Source organism: Canis lupus, chromosome 22 (genome assembly GCF_011100685.1).
Source record: "Canis lupus familiaris isolate Mischka breed German Shepherd chromosome 22, alternate assembly UU_Cfam_GSD_1.0, whole genome shotgun sequence".
NCBI lineage: Eukaryota > Metazoa > Chordata > Mammalia > Carnivora > Canidae > Canis > Canis lupus.
Genome location: NC_049243.1, coordinates 59,032,642 through 59,057,569, shown reverse-complemented (window position 1 = coordinate 59,057,569; position 24,928 = coordinate 59,032,642). Strand labels below are relative to the sequence as shown.

At 51.3% G+C, this 24,928-nt stretch overlaps 2 protein-coding genes across 10 annotated transcripts in view; one reads left to right on the top strand and one right to left on the bottom strand.

Annotated features, from left to right (window-relative positions):
* CARS2 (cysteinyl-tRNA synthetase 2, mitochondrial) overlaps positions 1-24,928 on the top strand; it is a 69,046-nt gene that overhangs the window by 42,573 nt on the left and 1,545 nt on the right. For 2 of the 5 annotated variants that reach the window (XM_038570047.1, XM_038570048.1), the window contains exons 13-14: positions 600-806; positions 1,093-1,259. In XM_038570047.1, coding sequence (XP_038425975.1) covers positions 600-806; positions 1,093-1,182 — 297 coding nt within the window. In that variant the 3' untranslated portion in view covers positions 1,183-1,259. Of the gene's footprint in view, positions 1-599; positions 807-1,087; positions 1,260-11,575; positions 11,743-16,176; positions 16,314-20,919; positions 20,995-24,928 lie in introns of those variants that run through there. The other 3 variants (XR_005376600.1, XM_038570046.1, XM_038570045.1) reach the window with 3 other exon arrangements.
* NAXD (NAD(P)HX dehydratase) lies at positions 2,208-23,986 on the bottom strand. 5 transcript variants are annotated; one of them, XM_038570049.1, is made up of 10 exons: positions 23,776-23,986; positions 19,804-19,954; positions 15,520-15,565; positions 14,490-14,578; positions 12,331-12,439; positions 6,524-6,574; positions 6,334-6,438; positions 5,528-5,648; positions 4,293-4,413; positions 2,208-3,432 (listed from the first exon to the last, which is right to left on the bottom strand). In XM_038570049.1, exons 1-10 carry the CDS (start codon positions 23,969-23,971, stop codon positions 3,282-3,284), a joined length of 1,140 nt encoding a protein of 379 aa, XP_038425977.1. In that variant the 5' UTR covers positions 23,972-23,986; the 3' UTR covers positions 2,208-3,281. The 5 variants fall into 5 exon arrangements, with proteins under 5 accessions (XP_038425977.1, XP_038425980.1, XP_038425978.1 ...); XM_038570052.1 differs by having other exon boundaries at positions 23,771-23,873; XM_038570050.1 differs by having other exon boundaries at positions 23,650-23,782.

The window sequence follows — 24,928 nt, the reverse complement described above, 5'->3', positions numbered from 1 at the left end:
TGACAGAGAGAGAGAGAGAGAGAGAGAGGCAGAGACACAGAGGGAGACGCAGGCTCCATGCAGGGAGCCTGATGTGGGACTCGATCCCGGGTCTCCACGATCACACCCTGGGCTGAAGGCGGGGCTAAACCGCTGAGCCACCCGGGCTGCCCTGTTTTAAGTATTTGATCAGAGTGAACTGGTTTGGTTTCATGAGCATGGCTTGCACTTTCAGACTTTGCCCGGGGACCAGTTGACAGGTACAAGCTCAGATGTTAGCACATCTGTGGAAGAGTAGCTCCTGGCCTGCTGGTGGGAGTGCAGGATGGGAGGAGGGCTGCCCACACGCCTGGGTGCAGGGACACTGCTCCCAAGGATGTGGGCGGGAACCCTAGGGCTGAACCCCTAGGTTCAGTGTTGGGGAGCTCCCTTTGGTGACCAAGGCGTGCAAGCCAGGGGAGCGGGACTGGCCAGCAGCCCAGGCCCAGTGAGGAGAGCCCTGGGGAGGACATGCACCGATTGGGCTTATTAGCACAGAAGCCCCAGCACCCTGTCAGCTGGGCTCAGCCATCTGGGTAGCTGCCAGGGCCTCGCTGATTGTACCATTCCACCCGGTGTAGTTGGTTTCAGAGGACAGCAGCCGGGCTACTCTACACAGCGTGGTGGAGGAGCTGGTCCGGTTCCGGCTCAAGGTCCGGCAGTTCGCCCTGGCCACAGAAGCGGCCACCAGGGAGGCTGGACGGCAGCAGCTCCTGGACAGGCGGCCCCTGCTAGAGGCGTGTGACACTCTGCGCCAGGACCTTGCTGCCCATGGCATCAGCATTAAGGTGAGCCATTGCCACTATGGCCTGGTGACTGGGCACCATCACCCCGCGGTGCTGTGTAGACCGGAAGGCATCCCACAAACGCAGAGCGGTCAAAGCCCCAGACAGGCACAGTGCTGATGCTGCCTGTGAAGAGAGAGTCCCACCCCCTCGCCCCAGTGACTTCAGGGGGCACCCGCGGGAGGAGGGACCCAGGAAGGGCCACTACGGCAGAGGACACACACGGGAGTGGGCCCAAGTGGCCCAGACCAGCTCTGAGCTGAGAGAGTCTGCTCCCTCCCCAGGATAGGAGCAGCACATCCACGTGGGAGCTGCTGGATCACAGGACCCAAGACCACAAACCAGGGAGCTGAGGACTTCCAGCACATTCTGTGCTTAAGTCACGGTAACAGCTTTACGTCCAACTTTCCCATTGTGCCTGATCGGTCAACATTAAAGTCAAACTGATTCCATGTGCCTGCAAAGTGGATTCTTTGTGGTACCAATGGCCACAGACAGGGGCTGTTCTAACAAGACCTCAGCCCTGGGTACTGTCACAGAAAACCATAGAAAACCACGTGACACAACCCCATGTTCACTGACACTGGTTTTGTCTTTGTGCTGCATCTAATCTTGTTTTAACCCCTAGTTCTCGTAGATGCAAGACACAGGTCTGACAGCAGACCACGAGCAGGAGGTGGAAACCAGCACCAGCACTGTGCAGCCCACACCCCGCTCTGTCCCCAGCCAGGCCAGCCTACGGTCCAGTACTGTCAAGTTGGCCTTGGTGTCTTGTCTACAGCTGAGGAAACCCATTCAGAAGTGGCCTTGCCAACAGTGACCCACTTATGAGGGTCCCCCCTCAGTACATGGGGATCACGCTGTTCCCTGATGGCCAGATGCCAAACCACCACTAGGAGGTGCTTCCATGCTGCTCTCTCGGTCTTGAGGAAAATGCTTGTCCTTAGCTGGAGCTAGTAGGTCCACACAGGTGTGTATATTAGCCACTGGCTACTTGGATACACTCCTCACTGCCATACATACTCAGAGCAAAAATATAAGAATAGTTCTGTGACTCTTGAATTTTACTTTCTGTGGAATGAAAGGACTACTTCCTTTTTTTTTTTTTTTTTTTTTAAATAAAGATTTTATGTTTTCATGAGAGAGAGAGAGAGAGAGGCAGAGACGAAGCAGGCTCCATGCAGGGAGCCTGACATGGGACTCAATCCCGGGACTCCAGGATCACACCCCGGGCTGAAGGCAGCACTAAACCGCTGAGCCACCCGGGCTGCCCAGGACTACTTCGTTTTAACAACGTTGGTGGGCTTTTCCATTTTTGGCCCCCCGCTGACAGTGCCCTCACTGAGGAAAGTTGAAAGGTGGGTTTGGGCTTTCTAAGAAAAAGTGCACAACTCCACACTGAAATAAACCAGATATGCTTTTTAATAGTTACCAGGATTTAGATGTAATTCCCCAAAGGGAAAAACAGTGACACTTCTCAAATTACATGTGAAACAAGAGTGGGAAACATTAAGATCCGTTTGGGGGGAAGGGTCTCAATCAGAACCTCAGCCAACGATGACTGTCTGGGCAAACAGACGTGTAAAGGATCCACACAGCTCCTGTCTTTGTAGAAAGACCCTGAAACCTACGGGAAGTATTCACAGGCACGGAAACCAACCCCACAGAGAAAGACACCAGAGAAGCAGCTCTCAGGCCACAGAGAAAACCATCCACCTAGAGCGCCAGCCAGAGGCTAACAGGGCACCTCTAATGGAATCTCTTCCTGACAACACCCACTTTTAATGATAGCAGTCAGTCCCTGCACTTAGGGCCTCCTGGGTGCTCCCAAATGTCCAACTTCGTCTGTTCCTCCTGAGAGCCTGTGAATGGGTCACATCACAGACGAGGGCTCCACGACTCCAAGGGCATGCTGCCCACCGCCATCACTGCACACACACGTAGGAGGAGTGTTTCCTCTGAAAGCTGGTCACTGATAATACTTCAACCAATTAACCTTAACCACTCATGCTTACTATTTCTGCCCAGACAATTCCAACCAAATGCGTGTTTAAAAAGCAAACACGCCGAAGACCACACGTGCGATGCCGCTTGGTGGACCTCAATTTAAAGAGCACAACTCCTCATCCTGTAGATACCTTAACAGGACCAGTGGGAGTCTTGTGAGTAGCATCTGACACGGGGAATTTCTTGTGCACGCATGCGCGCACACAGGAAACATGGGCAGTGAGGAGGAAGGAGCCCAGACCAGGAGCAGGTCCATGGTCTTGCAGCAAGTGCACAAAGCTCAGCTGCTGGCCCTGTGCACAGCTCATCTGTCCCTTACTACTGAGCAGCTAAGAAAAATTCAGGAACACTTGGAGGTGTTACAGTGACACTAAATCAACTATGCATGTAGCCCAAAATCAATACCTGACGTGGATTCCCAGGACAAAGGCAGCCTCCCCCATCAGCACGCTTGCTTTTTGCTGTTGTGGCTCAGGTTTCAAAGAGTTTGCTGAATGCAGGCCCAATTTCAGCAATCATGTCGGTGGTGGTGGTGGAACGTCCGTGCTTCTGGAAGGCCTGGAGGCTGCACTGCCTCGTGAGTGAGCATGCACCCAAGGCGGCCAGGAGGAGAGGGCTGGACCTGGAAGGGGAGGATGGTCAGCAGGTGCCTACACTCACTGTAGGCCTGACCTTCCCTTCCTTTCCCACCTGGGACCCCAAACAGGCCTAGCAGGCAAGTCTGCTAGTCTTCTGAGATAGAAGGCAGCCTCAAGACCAGGGAGATAGGGCCCATCAATACCCACCCACCCAGAGGACAGGATGGCAGTTCTACCCCCAATGATAACTAGACCCATATGTTGAAGATCTGAGAATGCGGGTTCCCACCATCATCAACAGGCCCCCGTACAATCTTGTTTCTCCATGTACATGCCCTTAGCAGGTGCTCCCTACTTCCTGTTGTGCTACCACCCTACAGGCCTCACAGGCTTCCCAGGTGGGGCACCCTCCAGACCCAGGACACCCCACCCCAGCATATGTGGCCCCACTGTCATATGACAGGTATAGAGAACAAGTGACGGAGGACTGGAACCTGCCTGTGCTCACAGCAGTGGACGCGGGCCAAGCCTGCAGTTCAGGGTTTTGCCTCTTAGAGAAAGCTCCCACTTCAGGACAGCAGTCAAGGCCGGCTCACCTCTGCTCTATTTCTGGTCCACTGTTCTGCTTTACAGGGGTTCACATCACACCCCCCGGAACACGGTCTCAAACTTGGGGAGCTTCACAAACCACTCCAGAGCCATTGGCACTGAGCAACAGGCCAGGGCATCAACCTTACACTGAGCAAGAGCCAACCAGGTGACCGTTCTGGGATCACATCCCCATCCTGGGATCGCTTCCACAGGACACCAAGGTTTCATGTGGCCACTTATTAAACATGGGCAACTAAAATGGTTCACACGATTCAAAGCTCTCAAGGGGAAGACAAGTGAAGATGTCACATACCCATTAGTCTTTTCAGGAGCAGCGTGCAGTGCCCAGTGCACCAGGACGCCCAGAGTGCCTGACAGCAGATCTCCCTGGCCGCCACACCTGCGGCTGCTGCCCTCCTGGGTGCACTCGAGTACTGCGGGGCAAGAGGGACACAGCCATCAGAGGACGAGCTCACCTGGGCCTGAGGCACAATCTCAATCAGCAGCAGCTCTTCCCATTTGTTCTGTACGAGGCACCCTGGTTTACAGAAGAGCAGACCCAGGCCAGCCCAGAAGCACCTGCGTAGCACAACACAGACGGCAAAGAGACTCATCCAACTTGGGCCTGCTGGAGCAGACACGGGAGCAGAGCACAGGTACCGGGGATCTTCAGGCCAAGGAGGTGCAAGCCACACTAGCACCCCTGCATGGACCCAGCCAGTGGCCGCTCTTCCATTTATGCTGTGTAACCCAGCAGCCACTTTGGAAAACGGGTGGTTGTATCTTCTGAATGTCAGACTCTAGAGCACTTCCCAGCAACAAAAAGGTTTCAAGGTCCCTCAGAGAACACACCCTTGGTATCGCCTATCCAGTGTGGGGCGGCATGCAAGCAGCACTCTCTGGGGCCCCAGTGTGCCTCCCACCACCTGGTCAGCAGCTCTATGCCAAGGCAGCCCATCCTGTAGCACAGAACCAACGTGCTCCCTGCTGCCCAGTCCCGTCATGTGAGGGGAGGACCTGTTCTGGGTATACTGGGGAGACTCTGACCCTCACTGTCATTGATGGCAGGTCTCCGGCACACACCATAACCTCCCCGTTCTTCCCACTAGGCAGCCAGCAGGCCCTAGAGACAGAACGAGGTGGAAGCTGCCATGTCCAGCACCTGGCAAGCGCCTCCACTGGTGTCCACTCCCAGTGTTTCCTCACTTTCTAGCCCTTCTTAACAATAAAATGCCAGGAAATATTCATATAACTGTCTCTAATGCTGCAGGTAAGCTGGAAGCAGCAGGCCCAGGACCCTGGGCACCACCTCTGACAGGGCTGCCACAGATCATGGACAGAACCGTAGCCACTGCACCTGACATCCAAACACTCAGCAAGGTCATTTCCCTTTGTGAAACAGTGAGAAATGCAAGCTCACTGGGAAGTCTATGTGTGGAACATGTGTGACACGAGGGACCTCTGTGCTGTGTGTGACCACAGTTTTCCAGGGGCTGGTGCCCAGCACAGCCACACCAACCGACCTGCGTGAAGCCTACAGGTACCTACCCTGTTTGCCGTCAGAGATCACATCCCGCTCCCCCTTCTGTACCACAGTCACATTCCCCAGGGCCTGACTGAGCCTCCGTACAGCTTCATGATGATCACTACCATCGACCGGGTGGCTCAGCTGCGAGTGGGACAGCACAGACAGGCCATTGTTAAACACATGGAAGGAACCCACAATCACGGATACATCCTGCCCATCCACCCTGATCTCAGACATAGGAAGCCTCCAGGAGCTCTAGCCCCCCACACAGATGTGTACAACCCGTGCACGAGGGGGAAGTGGGCCCAGAAGAGCTGGACAGCAAGTCCTCAGGTGGATGTGGAAACACTGTTCTTACCCTCCCCTGACTTTCGGATCAAAGTTAAGGGAACAATGCCCAAGGCTGAAGTTTTACATGTTTGCAGAAGTGACACAACTCTGAATAACATGCTAACATCTATGGGATGCTTCATATGTAGAACCTGTGGGTTTACATTCATCATCTCATTTCATCCTTAGACTCTATGAGGCGATGTTCTCATGACCCACATTTCACAGGTGAGGCAATGCAGGAAGGGATGGAGTGAGCGGCCCAGAGCCCACTGCCCCGCCTCTCACCTAGTCACAGATTTGCTGGTGACAGGATGCCCCAGGATTCCGTGTACCACCAAGAAAGAATAGCACTGTTAGCATGTGGAAACATGCATCTACTTGCTGGCCATCTGCAAATATGCCCCTGCGGGGAAAGGTCAGGGCACCAGAGCCATCCCTCACCCCTCCTCAGGAAGGGGAGGGTTTACACCTTTTGGGTGGTCAGTGAACTCACCACAGCTTCAGAGAGTCTGTTGAATTCCACATGGTTGGGAGTGAGAACAGCCTTCTGGTAGCTCTGGATGAGGGCTGGGTGCTGAGCTATCAGCCACAGCCCATCCTATAGATAGGGACAAGTATGTATGCACAGTCTTAGGGGCGGGCCTGGCTGTGAGAAGGGGCAGGAGAGAAGAGGCCACACTCACTGCATCAATGATGACAGGGATGTCCCTGGCCTTGGATGCTTCTAAAATGCCCTGCAAGAAAAGAAAGCTATGCTGAACAAGCCCATCACCCCCAGCGGAATTAACACCAAGCAAGCAGTTCCTTGACGAATTCAACAAATACACAGAAAATGTAAATGCAAGACAAGAAACAGAAGGAAACTCAGTATGAATGGGCAGTAGCCCCTCTGTAAGGCAGGGGCACCACAAACCCTAGACAGGAGTCTGTGGGAAGCACAATACCCAGCACTGGGGCAGGCGAGCCCATGGAGGCTGACCCCAAGCTAGAAGCTCCAAGTGTCCCGTCAACACTCATCTCAGGACTCCCAGATGAAAAATCTGAAGTCTTCAGAATTCCCCCAAATACATGCGCCAGTATTTGACATGCTGCAATACCACATGACACCCATCTCTACCCAGAACACACGCTTGACAGTAGAAAACATTAAGAGAACAGTGAGACGACAGCTGCACTCCAGGATGCCCAGTGTCCAGCACACAGCACGGAGACAAGCGGGTGAGCACATGGTGGGTGGGCTCGCCCGCCAAAGACAGAGGCCTCAGAAAAAACCTAATCTGCCACACAGCTTGCAGACGCCCTCAGGGACCGGGAGAGAACGTCTGCTGTAAAGCCCCGCCTGCAGTGTCCTGCTGCGGCTGCCCAGGAGGCTGCCCTCCTAAGCAGTGTGGACTTCCTAGGAAGTCCCTTCTGGCCCTCCCGGCAGGGGGTGGGGTGGAGGTGGTAGCAAAGGAAGCAGTGAGGAAACCCTGGATGATGGACAGCTACTCTCATGGCCCTGAGCCCAAGGGAGCGCCAACCTCTTCATGGGATGGCCTCTGACTCAGGCTCTATGTCAAAGGAGCGCCCAGATCCCGACAGCGTCTGGGGCACTGCAGCACGCAACTTGTACCCCAGCGGAGCTGCTGCAGGCTGAGCCTCAATGCCACCTCTGAAATCCTAGCTCTGCCGCTCGGAGTTGGGTGAACTTGAGTAAAGTCAGCCCAGTCTCTGAACCTCAGTTTCCTGGTAAGATCAGAGTAATGCCTCAATACTCTCCAGGTTTACCCACCTCTAAAGATTCACCCGGTCCTCAGCAAGGGGGCTGGCAGCCCCTGAAGGGCAGCTGCAGTAACTGTTACTTTGCACGAGCAGTCCAGCGCTGAGCCAGACACCTGCTTAGGCCCAACGTCTATTACCCTGCTCATTCATTCCTGGAGTATCTGTGAGTCCAAGGGCCTTAACATACGTTAAAAAAAAAAAAAAAAAAAAGTAAAACAAAATAGATGGTAAGTAGAAATAACCTGAAATACTAAAAGATAAACCCACACATATTTAACTAGAAGTTATTCCGAAAATGAAATGGGAGACCCCACAAGGTGAGGGCTTGCCCTACCCTGCCCTCCTTGCCCTACCCTGTTGTATTTTGTGGACATGGGTTTGAGGATTCAGAGAGGTCGCAAAGCCCCTTCAAAGGAGGGTCAGGGTACGAGAGCCTCATCGAAGCATATTTCCTCACTTAACAATGAAAACACTCTGCCTGCTGCTTTGAGTTTTGGCTTTGCTGCGAAAACAGATTCAGCTTCCCTCAATCTCTGCTTTTGGGCGGCAGTGCTGGGCCACAGCAACGACACTTCCATCTCTGTGCTTTCCTCTGCCCATCCTGACGAACATTGGGGTGAAGGTTCAAACACCAGGAAAGCCAAATTGACGTGACTGGGCAGGTGTGAATCATGTCGCATCACATTCGGGTCTCCTGGCACACACAGAGTTGCGCATCCTCACTCATGTAAGGACGGGTTTGTTCCATCACTTGGGGTATTTGTACGAAGTGTGCTGTGCATTTAACCCTGTCCTCGTCTGTCACGCTGCCGTCAGGGCCTGAACACACAGCGAAGGTGACAGCAGCTCCAAGGGAGGCCACTTGATGACATTGCCGTGGCCCCACCATCTAGCCAACAATCTAACCCACGGGGAGGATAGCAGAGAAGGGAAGGAGCTGCACACCCACCGGTCAGAAGAGGCTGGATGCTGGCTGAGCAGCAGCCCCATGTGTCTGACAGTAAGACACAGCCACAGTCAAAGGGGAGCACTCCTGCACGGGAGGTGGCGCCCAGGGGAGAAGGAATGCCCCCCGCCCTGAGCAGAAGCCCTGCGAGGGCAGCCCTCTGGTGGGAGAGGGAGCTGCTGCAGCCAACACTATCTGGCCATACAGCACGTAGACATTTAGGACACACCTAAAGGAAACAGACAAATACGTATGCAGAAATGTTCAAGACATCACTAACATAAGAAAAAGCTGTAAACCACCTAAATGAACTAGCTAAATATAGTATATCGTGATATAGCTAAATAATGAGGAACATGTAGCTATTCTATCAGGAAAAGCCGCCAGGACCTATCATTAAGAGCAAGCTACAAAGGAGCATAAATAGTATGAGCTCTAGTCAAGAGCCTAGGTCCTAGATCCAGAAAACTCTGGTTCATAACCAGCATATGACGTGGAAGACTGAATACTGTAGGGCAGCAGCACCGCCAAGCTGAGTTACACATTCAGCATGTTCCCTGTCAGCATCCCTGCTTCCTCTTCTGATCCTAAAGCTCCTGTGGAGATGCACACAACCCAGAACAGCCAAAATACTCCCAACATGAACAAAGTTGGCAGGATCACACTGCCACCACTGTCAGGACGGAGTGCTCCCAGTGCAAGGACAGCTGTACAAATCAATGAGCAGAGATGAGAGCCCAGAAATAAACCCCTGCACTGATGTCCAGACTTTCAACAAGGATGAAACTCACTCGAGCAGAGTGGTGCTGGAACTAAGTATCCACTCCCTACACCAGACATAAAATGTATTCAAGATGCACCATAGACCTACATATAAGAGCTAAAACAATAAAGCTCTTCAAAGAAAATAAACTTAAGAATTAAAAATTCATGCGAGAAAAAAAGTGCAGCAAACAGAGGAGTTCCTCCAAACATGAAGTAGGGTTGTCACAAAAATCTGTACACAAAAATTCATAGTGGCACTACATTCAACAGCCCAATGCAGAAGCCACCTAATCGTCCATCAAGGGATGGATAAACAAAATGTGGTCCACACAAGAGAATATCCACCAGCAAGGAAAGGAGTGGAACACTGACCCACACCACATGCACGTGAGCCCCGAGATGCTGCAAAGTGAACACAGCTGGTCACAAACACCAGTCCTGTAAGACCGCGTTGCTACAAAAGGTCCGGAAGATACAAATACACAGGCCGCAGGTAGAGACTGTGGCTGCCAGGGGCTGGGGAGTTGGAGAGGAAAAGGGAGCAGCTGCTAACAGATGCAGGATTTCTTTCTGGGATGATCAAGGTGTTCTCATGGTAGTGGCTGTACAACTGTGAAGATACTCAGAAACCTCGGAATTGTATGCTTTAAATGCATGAATTGTGTGGCATGCAAAAATTCTTGATGAAGTTAAGAACTCAGCAACTTATTACATGGCCACTTTGGGGGTGTAATTTAATTTCTCCAAGATTCAATTTTTGTCATCAGAAAAACGAGGATATGGGGGTTTCTGGGGGGGCTCAGTCGGTGAAGCGTCTGCCTTTGGCTCAGGTCACGATCCCAGGGTCCTGGGATGGAGCCCTAAGTCCCTGATTCGGACTCCCTGCTCAGCAGAGAGCCTGCCACTCCTCCTGCTTATGCATGCTGTCTCCCAAATAAATAAGGAAGGAAGGAAGAAAATGAAGGAAGAAAAGAAAAGGAAGAAAAGAAAGAAAAAGAAAAAAACAAACAAGGCTAAGAGAAATCTATCCAACAGGGCTGTTTTCAGGATTATACTAGATAACAAATTCGCTGAGCAAACATTTAGAAAGTGTGTGCAGGAACACAGCACAGTGAGAGCAGCACACGGAACACACCCACTGTGAGTATACAAGTCACAGACGGCACTGAGCTCTGTAACCAAGTAAAACATGAGGAAACCCATGGTCCCTGACGGTCCCTAGCCATCCCGGGTCCCCAGGCCAGTGCTGCGGGTAGCCCCTGCACACGTGTCCCCAGGGAAAAAATATTTAGGAGGAATTCTGGTAAAATCCAAGCATATTTTGCCCACTCGTTTAAACTGCTGTTTCAAAAATAAGTTCATTTCTTATCAAAGAGCTCAAATCTCTGTGCAGAAAATGCCCTGCTAAGGAAGAAGTCCTGAGAGACATGGGAAAGGGTGAGGTGCTGATGTCCGGCGTGGCAGCTCCTCAGAGGTGAACAGCACAGATACAGGCCAGGTGACCAGCACAGAAAGCCACATTGCCAGGATGGGCAGGCCTGGGACCTGCAGATCACAACAGTTCACAAGAGGGTGTCTCTGTTCCAGGTGTGGTTCAGGAGACATCCTGACAGGCGGCTGAAGCAAATCCTGAAGCAAATCACAGTCAGACTGTGCTGAGTCCACTCAGGCTGCTGTGACAGATGCCACAGGCTGGGTGGCTTGGAAACAACAGAGATGTACTGCTCACAGTTCTGGAAGCTTCAAGTCCAGGATGTGGGTGCTGGCTGAGGGCCTCCTACAGGTCACAGGCCGTGCTGTGTCCTTAGCTGGTGGAAGTGGAGGGGAGCTCCCGGGGGCCCCTTTATATGGGCGTGAATTCCATTCAGAAGGCTCCTCCACCCCTACAACCTAATCACTCCCCAAAGACCTCACCTCCTGACACCCTACCTTGGGGTTCAGGATTCCAGCACGTGATTCTGAGGGGACACATGCATCCAGGTGGTGGACAAGTCACAAAAGGTCACAAACCCCATCATCCTGAGGGTCATCCCCATTCTGTCAGGAGCTCTCACTTGCCTCTCTTCCCAAAGACAAACCACCTGGCAGAGAGGCTGTCACAGCCCATCTCCCACCCACCCTGTGCAGAGAGCCACCATCTCAGGATACAAGTGCACAGGAGACCACAGGCTACACACGGGGTTCCCCATTCAGGTCCCCCCCTCAGCTCACATGAATCAAAGGAGCTAGCATTTCTCAGCTATGATTTATTTCTACTTTTCAGCAAGCAGTCAAGAATTTTCAAGATTAGACGATGCTTGGGACGCCTGGGTGGCTCAGCAGTTGAGCGTCTGCCTTCAGCTCTGGGCGTGATCCCGGAATCCTGGGATCGGGTCCCACATCGGGCTCCCTGCATGGAGCCTGCTTCTCCCTCTGCCTATGTCTCTGCCTCTCTCTGTGTGTCTATCATGGATAAATAAATAAAATCTTAAAAAAAAAAAAAAAAAAAGGATTGGACGATGCTGCCTGACATGTGACGTGCCCCATGCCAGCTCCAGGTGGCTCCGAACCAGGACAGCCCAGAGGCCTCATTTGCGGCATGTTACCTAGAGCCACTGCTTGACTGTATGGGACTGGTTTTCAGATTATTTGTCCCAAATGTACAACTGCTGGTTCATTTGACACCCGTTTTCTCAGCTCTTTGTAAGAGGATGGAGTGGCTGTCCCTCCTACCCCAGGTGCCTAGCACTATGCTTCTCATTCAAAGTGGACACCCGAACACGGGGCAGTCCCAGGGATTTCCCTGCTGCAGTATAAAAGCTACTGCCCCGAGAGCAAGAGACTTATTCCACCTGGTCTATTTTAGGTTCATTCCTAGCTCTTTGCCTAGTGTTTCCCCCTCCCCTAAACCATCATTATTCCATCAAGAGACTTGTGAACACTGAACAACAGAAACTCCAAGAACATGCTTCTCTTTTAACTCCACAAGCTGAGTCAAGTCTATGAGATGAGGCATGTTCAGTAATTCTCTACATTTACCTTAACGTTTTCAAGAAGAATATTGTCTCGACCGAGGCCAGGTCCCACGACCAGGGCATGCAGCCGGGGCAGCCACTCCTCCACATCGTGAACAGCACTGGGGCTGTCGCTGCATCGGGAAAAGGAGGCCAGACAATTTAGTACCATTTGCACTCACTGACTTACCTTATTAGGGAGACCACATTTTTCTGGATCTCGCTGGTTCCTTCTGTTGCAGGACTCAGGCCAGGACTCCAGCCTGCATCCAGCCATGTCTCCCCTCTTATCCCCATAGATAGGCTCATCTTTCACTCACCAATGTACGAATCCAGCTTTCAGCATCTACACTGAGCTACACTGAGACATTCCAGCTACTTTCAAAACCATCTTGGTCTTCTAGGATGAACCAGGTTGTTTCCCGTCACGCAGGGTACTTTAGGAACTAGAAGGGGCACCTGGGGACCTTGTCAGTAGGAGCAGGACCTGATGGCTGTCTGGGATTTTGTTGTTCCTCCACAGCAGCTTCCCGCTTACCATCTTGCTCCTTGGACTCTTAGAACCCACTCTGCAAGCCTCTGCCCCCAACTACCCCATGGCAAGATCCAAGCATCCAAGGACTTGTACTTAGCCCGTGTCTGACAGATGCAGGGACATGGGCCTTCCAGGCGAGTGCCAACAGTTCTCCAGAACAGCCCTCCTCCCGCACTGCCACCCACCCTCTGCTCCCAGCTGTTGGGTGCTGGGCTGGCCCTGCTGACACGCACTCCTGGTTAGCCTTACCCTTGCCTCCTGGCTTTACACACCTCCCCCACATCAGCCCCCAGGTCTACACCTTCCCTGAGCACCCCGCTCCGTCCAAGGTCTGACAGCAACACTGCTTAGATATCCAGCAGGCAAATGGAAACATCCAAAAGCCAGCCCCTGATGGTCACCCCGACCAAAACCTGCTCTCTCAGGTTCCTCACCTTGACAACAACTAACGCAGACCAAATCCAGAGTGGCCTTCATGACTCTCATCTTTTCCTTCTGCCCCATGTCCCCCTGTCAGCAAATACTGGGGCTGTACTTTCAAGTGCACCTCAAATCTGACCCTTCTCTTATTTCTCCCCCATCACTTACTCGCCCCAGCATCCTTACAACACCTTTCTCATGCAACCCCTGCTTCCATCCTGGGCCCCAAAAGCTCATTCTCAACAGAGCAGCCAGGTCACATCTTTTAAATAAATGTACACTAGACCCTGTCCCTCCCTGCTCAAGTGTTCCAGTGGCCCTCTTTTCCCTCCTCCTCATTTACCTGAAAACCAAATCCCTTAGGATAACCCCCACAACCTCAGGGCTTGGCCCTGCACCCCCCTGGTCACCTGCCCCATCCTGAGCCCCTTGTGCTCCCTGACACTCCTCGGCTCAAGTCGTACCAGCTCTTCCCTGTGTCTGCAGGTCCCTACCTGAATGCCACTCTCTGGGCCCCTGCCCACAATCACCCTAGAGAAAACCACACACATGCCACGTGCATGTACAGGCCCTGGTTAGGTTCTCTGACACACTGTTGCCTTGCATGTCTGTCTCCAGAGCTGTGCAGCCCAGTATGGCAGACACCAGCCACATGGGGCTATTTTAGTTAAAGTAAAAACTCAGCTTCTGAGGCCCCCCAGCCACATTTCAGGTGCTCCTTAGCCATACATGGTCAGCAGCCCCAGTTCTGGAGGGCACTGAGAACATTTTCACCACTGCAAAGCCCAAGGGCCAGGAACAGCTGTTTTGTCTGCTTGGTTTGACACTGTCCCTGTGGAAGCCAGGGCAAGGACCGGCACTGGAAGCATCTGCTGCATGAGGGAAGGACCCTGTTCCTGCCTGATGGGCCCCTCATTACTGTGTGGGAAGCTTGACCACAGGCAAGGCCTAGACCTCTCCTAGGAAGCCTCAACCATTTCTGATGGACCATGGGTCAACCTGGGGCACGGTGCCCTGGTGGCTAAAATCTCATCCCGTGCTGTACACACACGGCTGCTTATCTTCTGACTGCAGACAGTGGGCTCTTCACAACTTCTCCTTCCTTCCCACAGCACCTACCTACCACTTCCCAGTATGGCAGCCCCTCAACAGAGGCTCTGGGAGCCCACAAGAAGGCCCCACACCTGAGGAGCACTGCAAGTAACACACCCCCGTGAGGCCCCACTCACAGAACTGGGTGAACGATCAGCTCCGGGCTGTACGACTTGATCACAGGTGCGGCCTCCCGGGTGCAGAACACGTGGGATAAGTCTGCGCCCTGAGAAATGAGCACAAGAGGCTGACTCAGAGCCGGGCCCGCCAACAGACACCTAGGTGGCCTCAGCCAAGCCCCTCATCACAGCTCTTACACTATAGCTAGGTGGCTCAGAGGAGGCCAGAAACTAAGAAAAGGGCTGGAACAGAAAGCAGACTTTTGCTGCCACCCAAGAGGCAGGTTAACCTAGACCAGCTCAGGCTGCCACACCCGTGGGGGCCATGGGGAGCACATTTTATCTTAACTGAGCCATTAGGACTTGATCAAAGGCCTGGGAAATCACCAAGGTTGTAAAGATGCCAACTGCTTAAGTGAGAACTGAAGCAGCATCCCAGGATCATGCTGGTGAAGGATAGTTCTGATAAAACTTCAGTTAACAAAATTCCATGGGGGTGCCTGGGTGGGGAAGTGGGGCTCAGTCGGTACAGCATCTGCCTTCAGCTCAGGTCATGATTCCAGAATCCCAGGACTGAGCCCCACATGGGGCTCCCTGCTCAGCAGGCAGCCTGCTTCTCCCTCTGCCCCCTCCCTTGCTCGTACTCTCTCTCTAAATAAATCTTAAAAAAAAAAAAAAAGAAGAGGAAGAAAGAAGGAAGATGAAATGAAGAAATGAAGAAATGAAGGAAGGAAGGAAGGAAGGAAGGAAGGAAGGAAGGAAGGAAGGAAGGAAGGAAGGAAGGAAGGAAGGAAGGAAGGAAGGAAGGAAGAAAGGAAGAAAGGAAGAAGTGAAGTAAGAAAGGACGAAGGATCACCGAAGAAAGGAGAAGAAAGGAAGCCGGAAGAAGGAAAAAAGAAGAAGAGACTTACCCGAAAAAAGAAAGAAAGCCCGGCAAAAAAGAAAGAAGCAAAGAAAGAAGAAAGAAAGAAAGAAAGAAAGAAAAACACTTCTCTAATCATATTTAAAGAATCCAACTCTTGACTAGGGAAGTTGTAAACAGACCTACCACTTTGAGAGCTGAGATTGCTGCGAAGTAAGGTGCTCCAGTATACCTAAAAAGGAAGGTATTGACAGTCATCAACTTCTGAGAAAGAGGCAAACACACCAGGTTTATCAGGTTTCACAGACATGAATCACAGAGCCCAGGACCCAGCACTTGATAGGTATTCAGTAAATGTTTAATAAACATCAACAAACATGGATTGCGACAAGTCCGTTTGTCATTTCAGACCTTTGGTTTTGTTTAAGTAGGCTCCATGCTAGGCATGGAGCCCAATGCCAGGTCTGAACCTTCCACTCTGAGACCATGAGCCGATATAAGTCGGACGCTCAACCAACTGAGCCACCCAGGGTTAGGACCACTGGCTCTCTGCAGCACTGTGTTCAAACTAGAGGCTTGAGGAGGCTGCAAGAGTTCACTGAAGACGTCCCTACCCCTGGGTGGGGGGGAGGGGTGACACAGGTGAGCACAGCTCAGAACACTGTAAGAGGACGATAGCGAGGACAGCAACACATAGTCTGGCACTGAGACTCACACAAGTCCCTCCTGTTCCCATCCCACCTTCCAGAGTGCCTGTGAGTAATGTTAATACTGCCTGAAGCAGAGAAAAAACGCTTGAACTTGTCATCAGATGAATGACTGTAACCTTTATGTCAATCCCAGGCAGTGAAGAAAACCCAGGAAAAAGACTGAGTACACTCTACACACAACCCTCTCCCGCACAGCAGGACCACCAACGGGCCAGGAACACAACACAGGACATGCCACACACACGCTGTCTCTGCTCCACCCCGCAACAGGTATGCTAGCCCAACAAAGATGCACTAAAACCATAAAAACTAGCTTGCCTATTTATCCAGCAAAAGGTGTGAGGGGTGGAGGGAGGGGGAGATGCTTATAGGTGGCAGTACACACCAGTGCGTGTGTGTGTGTGTGTGTGTGGGGGGGGGGTGGCAATTTGCAGCATGCGACAACATTTAAGATGTCTATGTGTTCTGCTCCAGTAGAAATTCTAGGAACTGATCCCCTGGAAAAAAAACAGATGCACATCTAAGTAGAAAAACATACAGGGATGTCTACAACCATACTGTTTAGTTGGGGAAAAAGAGCAGGTGACCACTCGCCTATCAACAGGGATTGGTTAAATAAGTTACGGTCCATCTTTACAAAGAATACTACACCCCCACTTACCAAGAACCAATCTCTAGGAACCAACATTGAATGATGGACACCCAGAACACTGCATTAACATAATGCAAAGCTCTGACAGTTGTTCTTTCTTCTGTTTTGTAATATCTGATGTAAGCTTTGACTACAAAACCATCCACTTCAAAGACCGCCATTTCAAATGCATTACCAGCCCAAGACTAGGCGGAGAGCCAGGCCACCCTCGCCCCCTTGAGGCTTCTTTAAAGATTTTGGTTGATTTCAGTAACTGACCATCTGGGCCACTTGTCTTTTTCTCTTCCAGGGCTTTAAATTCCCACACTTGTGCTTTAAATTCACCAATAAAGGGGGATCCCTGGGTGGCTCAGTGGTTTGGCGCCTGCCTTTGGCCCAGGGCGTGATCTTGGAGTCCCGGGATCGGGTCCCGCATCGGGCTCCCTGCATGAAGCCAGCTTCTCCCTCTGCCTGTGTCTCTGCCTCTCTCTCTGTGTCTCTCATGAATAAATAAATAAAATATTAAAAAAAAAAACAAATTCACCAATAAAGAGTGAATCTTTGAAACCTAAGCCCTTGCCCTCAAACCCAATAAAAGGAGAATCCCAAACCTACATGCTCTGTCTACTTGCAGCCCTCAGTCGTGAGGCCCCAGGGGTGCTGTGTCATTTCTAAGTCCTATAAGTAAAACAGCTTTATTTTTTCAAAGTTTCCTGGTAGTTGTGGCTGGAGGGCATCTTGTGATCGTAAGAACTCAGGGGCAGGTCCCATAACACTGGTTATTGATAAGCTGAAACTGGCACAAAACAGTGACATGGTCCCAGTTTTGTAAAATAAATAAATAGTTGCATGCACAAAGTCCAGAAGATTAATAATGTGTCCACACTGAATTATTATTATCTGAGATACTCTGAGGCTTTCACTTCATACATTTCTGGACCATTTGAATTTTTAAAACAAGCAGATAATACTTTTATAATCACAATAACAATGATCCTATTTTCAAGGTTAGTTCCTAAAGCTAACTGACATACTTTAAGTTAGATAATCACCCCTAGCATGCTACACTACCAAACTTATCTGAAAAGAAAAGCTGACATCCAGTTCTTCTCATGTAGATGTCCCAAAATATAAGGCAGGAGATGGAGGGAATGTGAGGACTAAAAACCCTGACTTCCTCAATTCTCTCAAAGGATGAAGGACCCAACCACCCGGCAGAGGCCACCTGCTGGCCTCCATCCCAGAGGCTGGAGGAGGACTGTCCTTTAACCAGGGACAAAAGGAAGAAAAGCAGCTAAGAACTAAGGATCCAAGAGCCCAGCATGCAGTAGGAGGAGAAGAAAACAGATGAGAAAGTGGGAGCCAGTAACAGGCAAATTTCCCTCATCCAAAGGGACCACGTCTACAGATGGAAAGAGCTCACCAAGTCTCAATAAAATTAGTGAAAATAAGACACATTCCAGACATATCTGGAGGAAACTGTAAACTTTTTTTTGTAGTGCAAAATACAGGCTAGACGACTATGTGATCATATATAGGTTACCACAGAAAATCCTGCTACCCGAGCATCCCCAACTCAGCCAAAGCACCAAGCAGCCCACCGACCACAGCAAGACACAGCAGGTGTACAAGTGCCCCCCAGCAACAACCCCCCCCCTCCACGTTGTCAAAGAATATGCCAGAAGAGCCAAAGTGCAGACTTCTGGGCCAGGCAGGAAATAACACAGGATCTATCTGGCAGTATCGTATACAAAGTTCCACGTAGCAGTTAGGGATTGGGCTAGGAATTCCCTAGGAATTCTTAGATCAAGTGTTAACTCTCTCTCCTGAGTGGCATTTGTAATTCACCATAATAGTCAGAAAAGGCAACACCTAAATTTGAAAGCATAATACAATTTCCAAATTAATATAAGGGAAAACCTAGCAAAAATAATAAAAAAATAGAAACACAAAGTAAAATAAAGAGAAAACGTAACAGGTCTTAGAGAGTACATGAGGTAGACTCTAAACATGAACAGGCTGATTTGCAGTATTAAAAAAGCAATTACTGGGATCCCTGGGTGGCTCAGCACTTTAGCACCTGCCTTTGGCCTGGGGTGTGATCCCGGGATCCTGGGATCAAGTCCTGCCATCAGGCTCCCTGCATGGAGCCTGCTTCTCCCTCTGCCTGTGTCTCTGCCTCTCTCTCTCTCTCCCCTCTCTGTGCCTCTCGTGAATAAATAAATAAAATCTTAAAAAAAAATAAAAAACCAATTACTGTCACATGAGGTTAGGAAACAAATCAAGCTATGTATTATATTTATAAGACACCTAACCATGTGATAAACTGAAAATATACAGCCAGGCAAAGACAGCACATGATATGAACAGAGAGTAAGCAGTAGCTGAAATGGTAACCAAGGTTGATTAAGTAAAAGGCAAAGATATCATTTTATAAACAAGGACAAATTATAAAACTGTGTCAAACTGCACAGCAGCAAAATATACAGAATTAGAAAACAAGCCTTGAAAAAAGGCTAGATCCGTCAAATTTCATGAATGACTTCGAAGAACATCTTCAAATTGACAAAGTAAACCAAACACACCGTTTTTCTTCTGATTACAAAGTAACAGGTTTAGGGGCCTCTGGGTGGCTCAGTCAGTGAAGCATCTGCTGCCTTCAGCTCAGGTCATGGTCCTTGAGTCCTGGGACTGAGTTCTGCATCAGACTCCCTACTCAGTGCAGAGCTGGCTTGTCCCTCTTCCCCTGTTGCTCCCCCCGCTTGTCCGCAAGTGCTCACTCTCTCTCTCAAATAAAATCTTAAAAAAAAAAAAAAAAAAAAAAAAAAATTCCACAAAGTAATACATATTTAAAGTATGTAGCCTGGTCAGTAAAGCCTAAAACAAGAAAGAGTCCCATCCCAGCCCCCACCGCAGGTGCAATCTCTACACTAACAGCTCACTTGGGACCCTTACTGTTTTCTCCTATTCAGTCACCAAGTTCATCACTGACAAATACCGGTGTCAGAACATCCGACTACACGGAGAAATGATTACTGGGGTCTAACTAGACAAACAGCCAGCTGGTAAGCAGGCAGACAGTGAGACGACAGAGACGGCCTACACACCCACATTTTCCAAGTCACTTACTCTTGGCAGCCTCCGACTACGCCTATTCTTCCATCTTGGCCTTTGTGCTTCTTGGTAGTTAGAGGAGGTATAATGTTTCTCACCAGCTGCAAAGTATTTTCCATATCCTCTACTGAACGTGCTTTATGCAGTGAAAATGCTCTTTGTAAAACTGAAAAACAGGAAAATGAAATCATTTAGAAAAATATTAGCACACACGAAAAAGACTGAAAGAGAGCCTATTAACCAAAACACTTCCCAAAGTTGACTTAACGTGAACGCTATAGATTTTTATCCAATGGTTTCACTATTTTATTTCTCTAACCAAATGATGCTTAGAAATTACCACACACAAGCTATACATACCAAGCTTGTTTTTGAAATGTATTAGACATTCCAGAAGACTAATTAATCTTTCAGAAGATGTTTCTAATGCATTACTACTTAAAAAACCACACATATTCATTCCAGTTCAATCTTCCATCAAGTTTATCGGGTCTCTTCAGGTTGCTAAAAAGCAACCTCCCATTTGTTACCTTCCTTGATCATCTTCATACCCCCAACCTTCTAGTCACGTTTCTGACACTCAATTAATTACTAATTAAATAACCTAGAAATGGTATTCTAAATAGAGAACATAGCTTACACTGGGTTCAAAGTGGCATTTTATTTTTTTTTTTAAGATCTTTTTAAAATTTATTTATTAATTCATGAAAGACAGAGACAGAGAGAGTGAGAGAAAGAGAGGCAGAGACACAGGCAGAGAGAGAAGCAGGCCCCATGCTGGGAGCCCGATGTGGGACTCGATCTCGGGTCTCCAGGATCATGCCCTGGGCCAAAGGCAGGCACTAAACTGCTGAGGCACCCCAGGATCCCCAAAGTGGCATTTTAAAACAATAAAATGATTTTGTCTCTAAACAGCTAGATTTTAATTGTCTTTCTTGAAACTTCCTCATCATGTATTTTGCTGCCTTGATATTTAAACCCAGCTCATCTGTGAGAGAAACGCCATGTTCCGTAACATGTATATTCAACGTTTGAATAGACAATAAAGCACCTGTTTTCTCTAGAATTAAAGGGTCTTTGCAGATACATACAATACTCTCACACAAGGCACCAACATTTGTTTCCTTCCAGTCATCTCAGCAGCAGAGAAAAACCAGGCAGGTGTCACAGTTGGAATGAAGACCAAAGCTGCCCCAGCTCCATAAGGTAAACAGCTTTATCTTTAATTACACTCTTACAGTTTCACTATTTATTTCACTTTTTATTCACTTTTTATTTATACAAATTTATCCAAGTAGTTTTCTTTAATGAGTAGGTATAAATGCTTCCTTAGTTGACATGCCAGGTGCTGAGACCCCCACCCCCATGTGAGAATATTAACTACTCTCAACCTCAACACTCTGCACCTTCTCCCAAACCAACACAAGACTAAAACTCAAAACAGAATCACTGCAAACCTTTGGCCAAGAAAAGGCACAACTGGGTTTGCTCAGCGATGGCGACAGCGGGCGGATGCCTGTGCTTCCAAAGTCCGGTGACCTGTCTACAGTCCTGCCCCAGAGCCACCGAGCTACCAGAGACCTTGCTCTCCCTCCTCCTCCCTGGTGCCTGTCCACACTCCCAATTCCCAGACTGCACACGGTCTTCTCATGCCATCACTGGGCACTCACTGATGAGCTGCAGGAAGGGAATCAGAGTGGCTGCCATCAGATACGGTGACAAATCACTGACTGAAGAGCATCTCTGCAGTCATGGAAACGCAGGCTGTGCATCTGTCCCCAGCTTTATCACATCTAGCATAACTTGATTGGTCAATACCAAACCCACATCATGACATACAGTTGCTTTTTAAAGTCTAGAAACTATAAAAGTAGAGTCGAACTTAACCAGTCACACAAGGGTTGCTCTGGGTTTCTTACAACGTCATGGGTTTATCAGGATCCAGTACTTAGTCACATACAGGGTATGCCCTAAGACCACCCCACTACACTTGGCCTACACAGGACATGGTACAGCTCCCATCTCCAGCTTTAGGATAGGTGCTTCCCCACTCTCAGTCACCTCGGAGTCCGGCACAGAACTGGACAAGCGTTTGATGAACTAAAAGCATCTTGGTTTATTCTCCTCGTCAGCAGTCAGTTTACCCTTTTACAGACAAGGGAACTGGAGCCCAGAGAGGCAGGCCTGTGAAGATGCCGGGGGCAGTCATGGATAAGCCAGAACAAAAAACATCATTTTACCAAAATGCTGCCATTTTAAGGCAAAGCATTTTTCTTTAACCAAATAGTCACCACACCAACCAAAAGACAAGACGACGACCAAATCCCTCTCAATTGCCCCCTAACCATTTGGGAGTGGTGGAATAAAATCACTTGAGAAGTATAGGATTTTCACTCTTTGACCAGAAGTGTATAGATGCAAAGTAAATCCACACGGCTCACCAGCCTCTGTCCCATCCATCTGACACCAATGCCTTCTGTTAGCAAAGGGCCAAAGGAAGGTCCGTGACATTTCCCTACACTTCACACTTCCTCAGGGTCAGCTGCCTTACTGGCATGCACCTTTGCACTTACCCACAGAAATATTAAATACGAACACCAACGTTCTCAAGGATAAAGAGGCCTTGCCGAGAGGTGATTTAAAGTTTATCCCACCAAGTAACTTCATCCTCAGGATGATTCTGAGTCTGGAAGGACAGGTCAAACCCGTCTGATTCTCGTGTTACGCAAGTGGCTGAGGCAGTCTGGAGAAGTCAACGGGATTTCTTAAGCCTGGGCTGTTTTCTAGAATTACTTACCTCCTACAACCCTCTAGGATAACACCTTTGTGCCAGCTGTGCTTTAAACAAAGAACCCTCACTCACCTGGAGCACCTGACAGCAATCCTCACAGTTATCGGAGACGCCCTGAGGCCAGGATGGGAAGTCAGTGCTCTACAACTCCACCTGCTTTTTTGGTAAAAGTCCAGCAAATCGGCCTGATGATAAAACCTCGAACAAACTCGCAAAAGAAAACACCACCGACTCATCACAGTGTGCAAATTTAAGGCAAAGGGCTGCCAATAAAGTCTCTGAGCAAACTGACCAGAAGCCTCTCGGCTGCCGGCCTCAGGTGAAGCTAAGGAACCCTTTCATACCTCTCAAAGCAACTGGCACCTGAAACTAACGCAATGCTGCGTGTCAGCTTTACTTCAATGAGAAAAAAAAAAAAAAGGCATTTGGAACCATCGTGCAGAGAAACAAAAAGCCAAACGTCCCCAAGAGGCTCCGCCCTGCAGCACTATACACGCGTCCGTAGCAGGATCTCTGCTGTCACAGCAAAGAGAGCGTCACCATCTCGGCCACTTACCGGCTGGGCAACCCCAGGTGGGGTCCTTCTGGGTTCTCAGGGCCCGTCCCTCCCGGCCACACAAAGGTCGGTAAACAAGTCTCTCCACCGAGCGTGAGAAACGGGTGATACAACCCGCCGGCTCCGTAACGCTCTCAACGCATTCCTGTATCGTGAACCCGACGTGAATACACGTCCACCGGCAAACAGAACGAGGAAGGCACCTCACGAGGGGTTTCGGGCTCCATCAGGCCATCCCTGTTCCCCGCACGCCTCCAATCCTCCTACACAGCGCGCCCCGCCTGACACCCGGCCGGGGTCCTCGGGGGTCGCTCGGGTGGCCCCAGGCGCGCTCCCAGCCCCGCCGGAGAAGCCCGTCCCTTCCCGGCCCCCGCGGCCCCCCGGCCCCCCGGCCCCCCGACGCCGCCCCTCGGCCCCGTGGCCGCGCACAGGCCAGGCCGACGCGCCGCACAGCTCCGCACGCCAGCGGCCTTCCGCGGCGCCTCCCGTGCCCACGGGCGCCCGCGGCCGGTACCTGCGCCCGGCGGCAGCTCGTAGAGCACGAGCGCGGCGGACAGCAGCGCCACAGCCGCCGCGCCGGCGAGCGCAGCCCTGGGCCCCGCCCGAGCGGCCATGCGGGCAAGGGCGGCGCGTACCTTACCTCGCCGGCAGGCCCCGGCAGCCTCCCACGCCGAACCCGCGGCCATCCGCCGACTTCCGGACTCCCAGGCTCCCCCGCGCGGCCGCCGCGGAACCCGACTCTGGGCGGACTTCCGGCTCCCGAAGGCCCGCGCGCCGTCGCCGGAAGCAGGCCCGCCCGGGCTCGCCCCACCCACAGGCGGGCCTCCGCCAATCATAAACGGCCTCTGGTGATGGACGAGCTCTGGGCCCAACCCGGCGGGGCGCCCAGCTCCGGGGGTTTTGCGGGGAAACAGATTCCAGCCTCCAGGGGCGTTTTAGGGTAGGAGGGTCCGGGTTGTTTTCATTGTTCCCGTTGTGGGGTTGGGGCGTTATGGGAAGCGGGGCGGGCGCTGCGCAGCTAACGAGCAGGTTGCGGTCGGGAAGCAGCTGGAGAACCTGGAGCAGCACCTCAGCGCAGCTCGGTTCCGTCCGGGCCGACGCCCCTGGGCTCGGCGCTGCTCTGGGAGGACGGGCGGCCCCCGCCAGGCCCCCGCCCCGACTCCGAGCTGGTCTGTGCGGCTGAGCGGCCCCCGCCAGGCCCCCGCCCCGACTCCGAGCTGCTCTGCGCGGCTGAGCGGCCCCCGCCAGGCCCCCGCCCCGACTCCGAGCTGGTCTGTGCGGCTGAGCGGCCCCCGCCAGGCCCCCGCCCCGACTCCGAGCTGGTCCGTGAGGCCGGTGAGCGGGCTCCGCCGTCCCAGCGGCTGCAGTCGGAAGCCTGGAGGGCAGCCCGTCTTCCGTCTTCCCCTCCCGCAAGCCTCTTCCCGAGGGCCTGCCTGGCGGAGGCTGCTTCCAGGCGCACAGGCTAGAAGGGCAGGCGGGGGGGGGGGGGGGGGGTGCTGAGGGGCCCCAGTCCCGGGCATCCCTTCCGTGCGGTGCCTCCGCGTCCTCGCAGGGCGTTCTTGCCACGAGCCCTGCCCGGCAGCGGTACGGCCCTCGGATCCCCTACCCTGCCTCAGTAGGGTATGTGACCTATGTGACCTATTCTCTCATTCATTCATTCTGCAAGGACCCTACCTCCACCTGTGGGGACACTGACGAGTTCTGGGAGTGCGGACCCACACCTGTCTCGGGGGACACGACTCACCAACACACCTTCTGAATGCACCTCCCTGCCTCCTACAGACACACAAAGA

Bases quoted from the DNA above. Each gene is read 5' to 3' on its own strand.
- NAXD (XM_038570049.1), bottom strand. From the start codon at position 23,971: ATGATTGGCGGAGGCCCGCCTGTGGGTGGGGCGAGCCCGGGCGGGCCT. The intron at 5,649-6,333 runs GTGAGTTCACTG...TCCCACTCGCAG, and splicing joins ACAGACTCTCTGAAGCTGTG to CTGAGCCACCCGGTCGATGG. The intron at 4,414-5,527 runs GTAGGTACCTGT...CTTGCCCCGCAG, and splicing joins GATCTCTGACGGCAAACAGG to TACTCGAGTGCACCCAGGAG.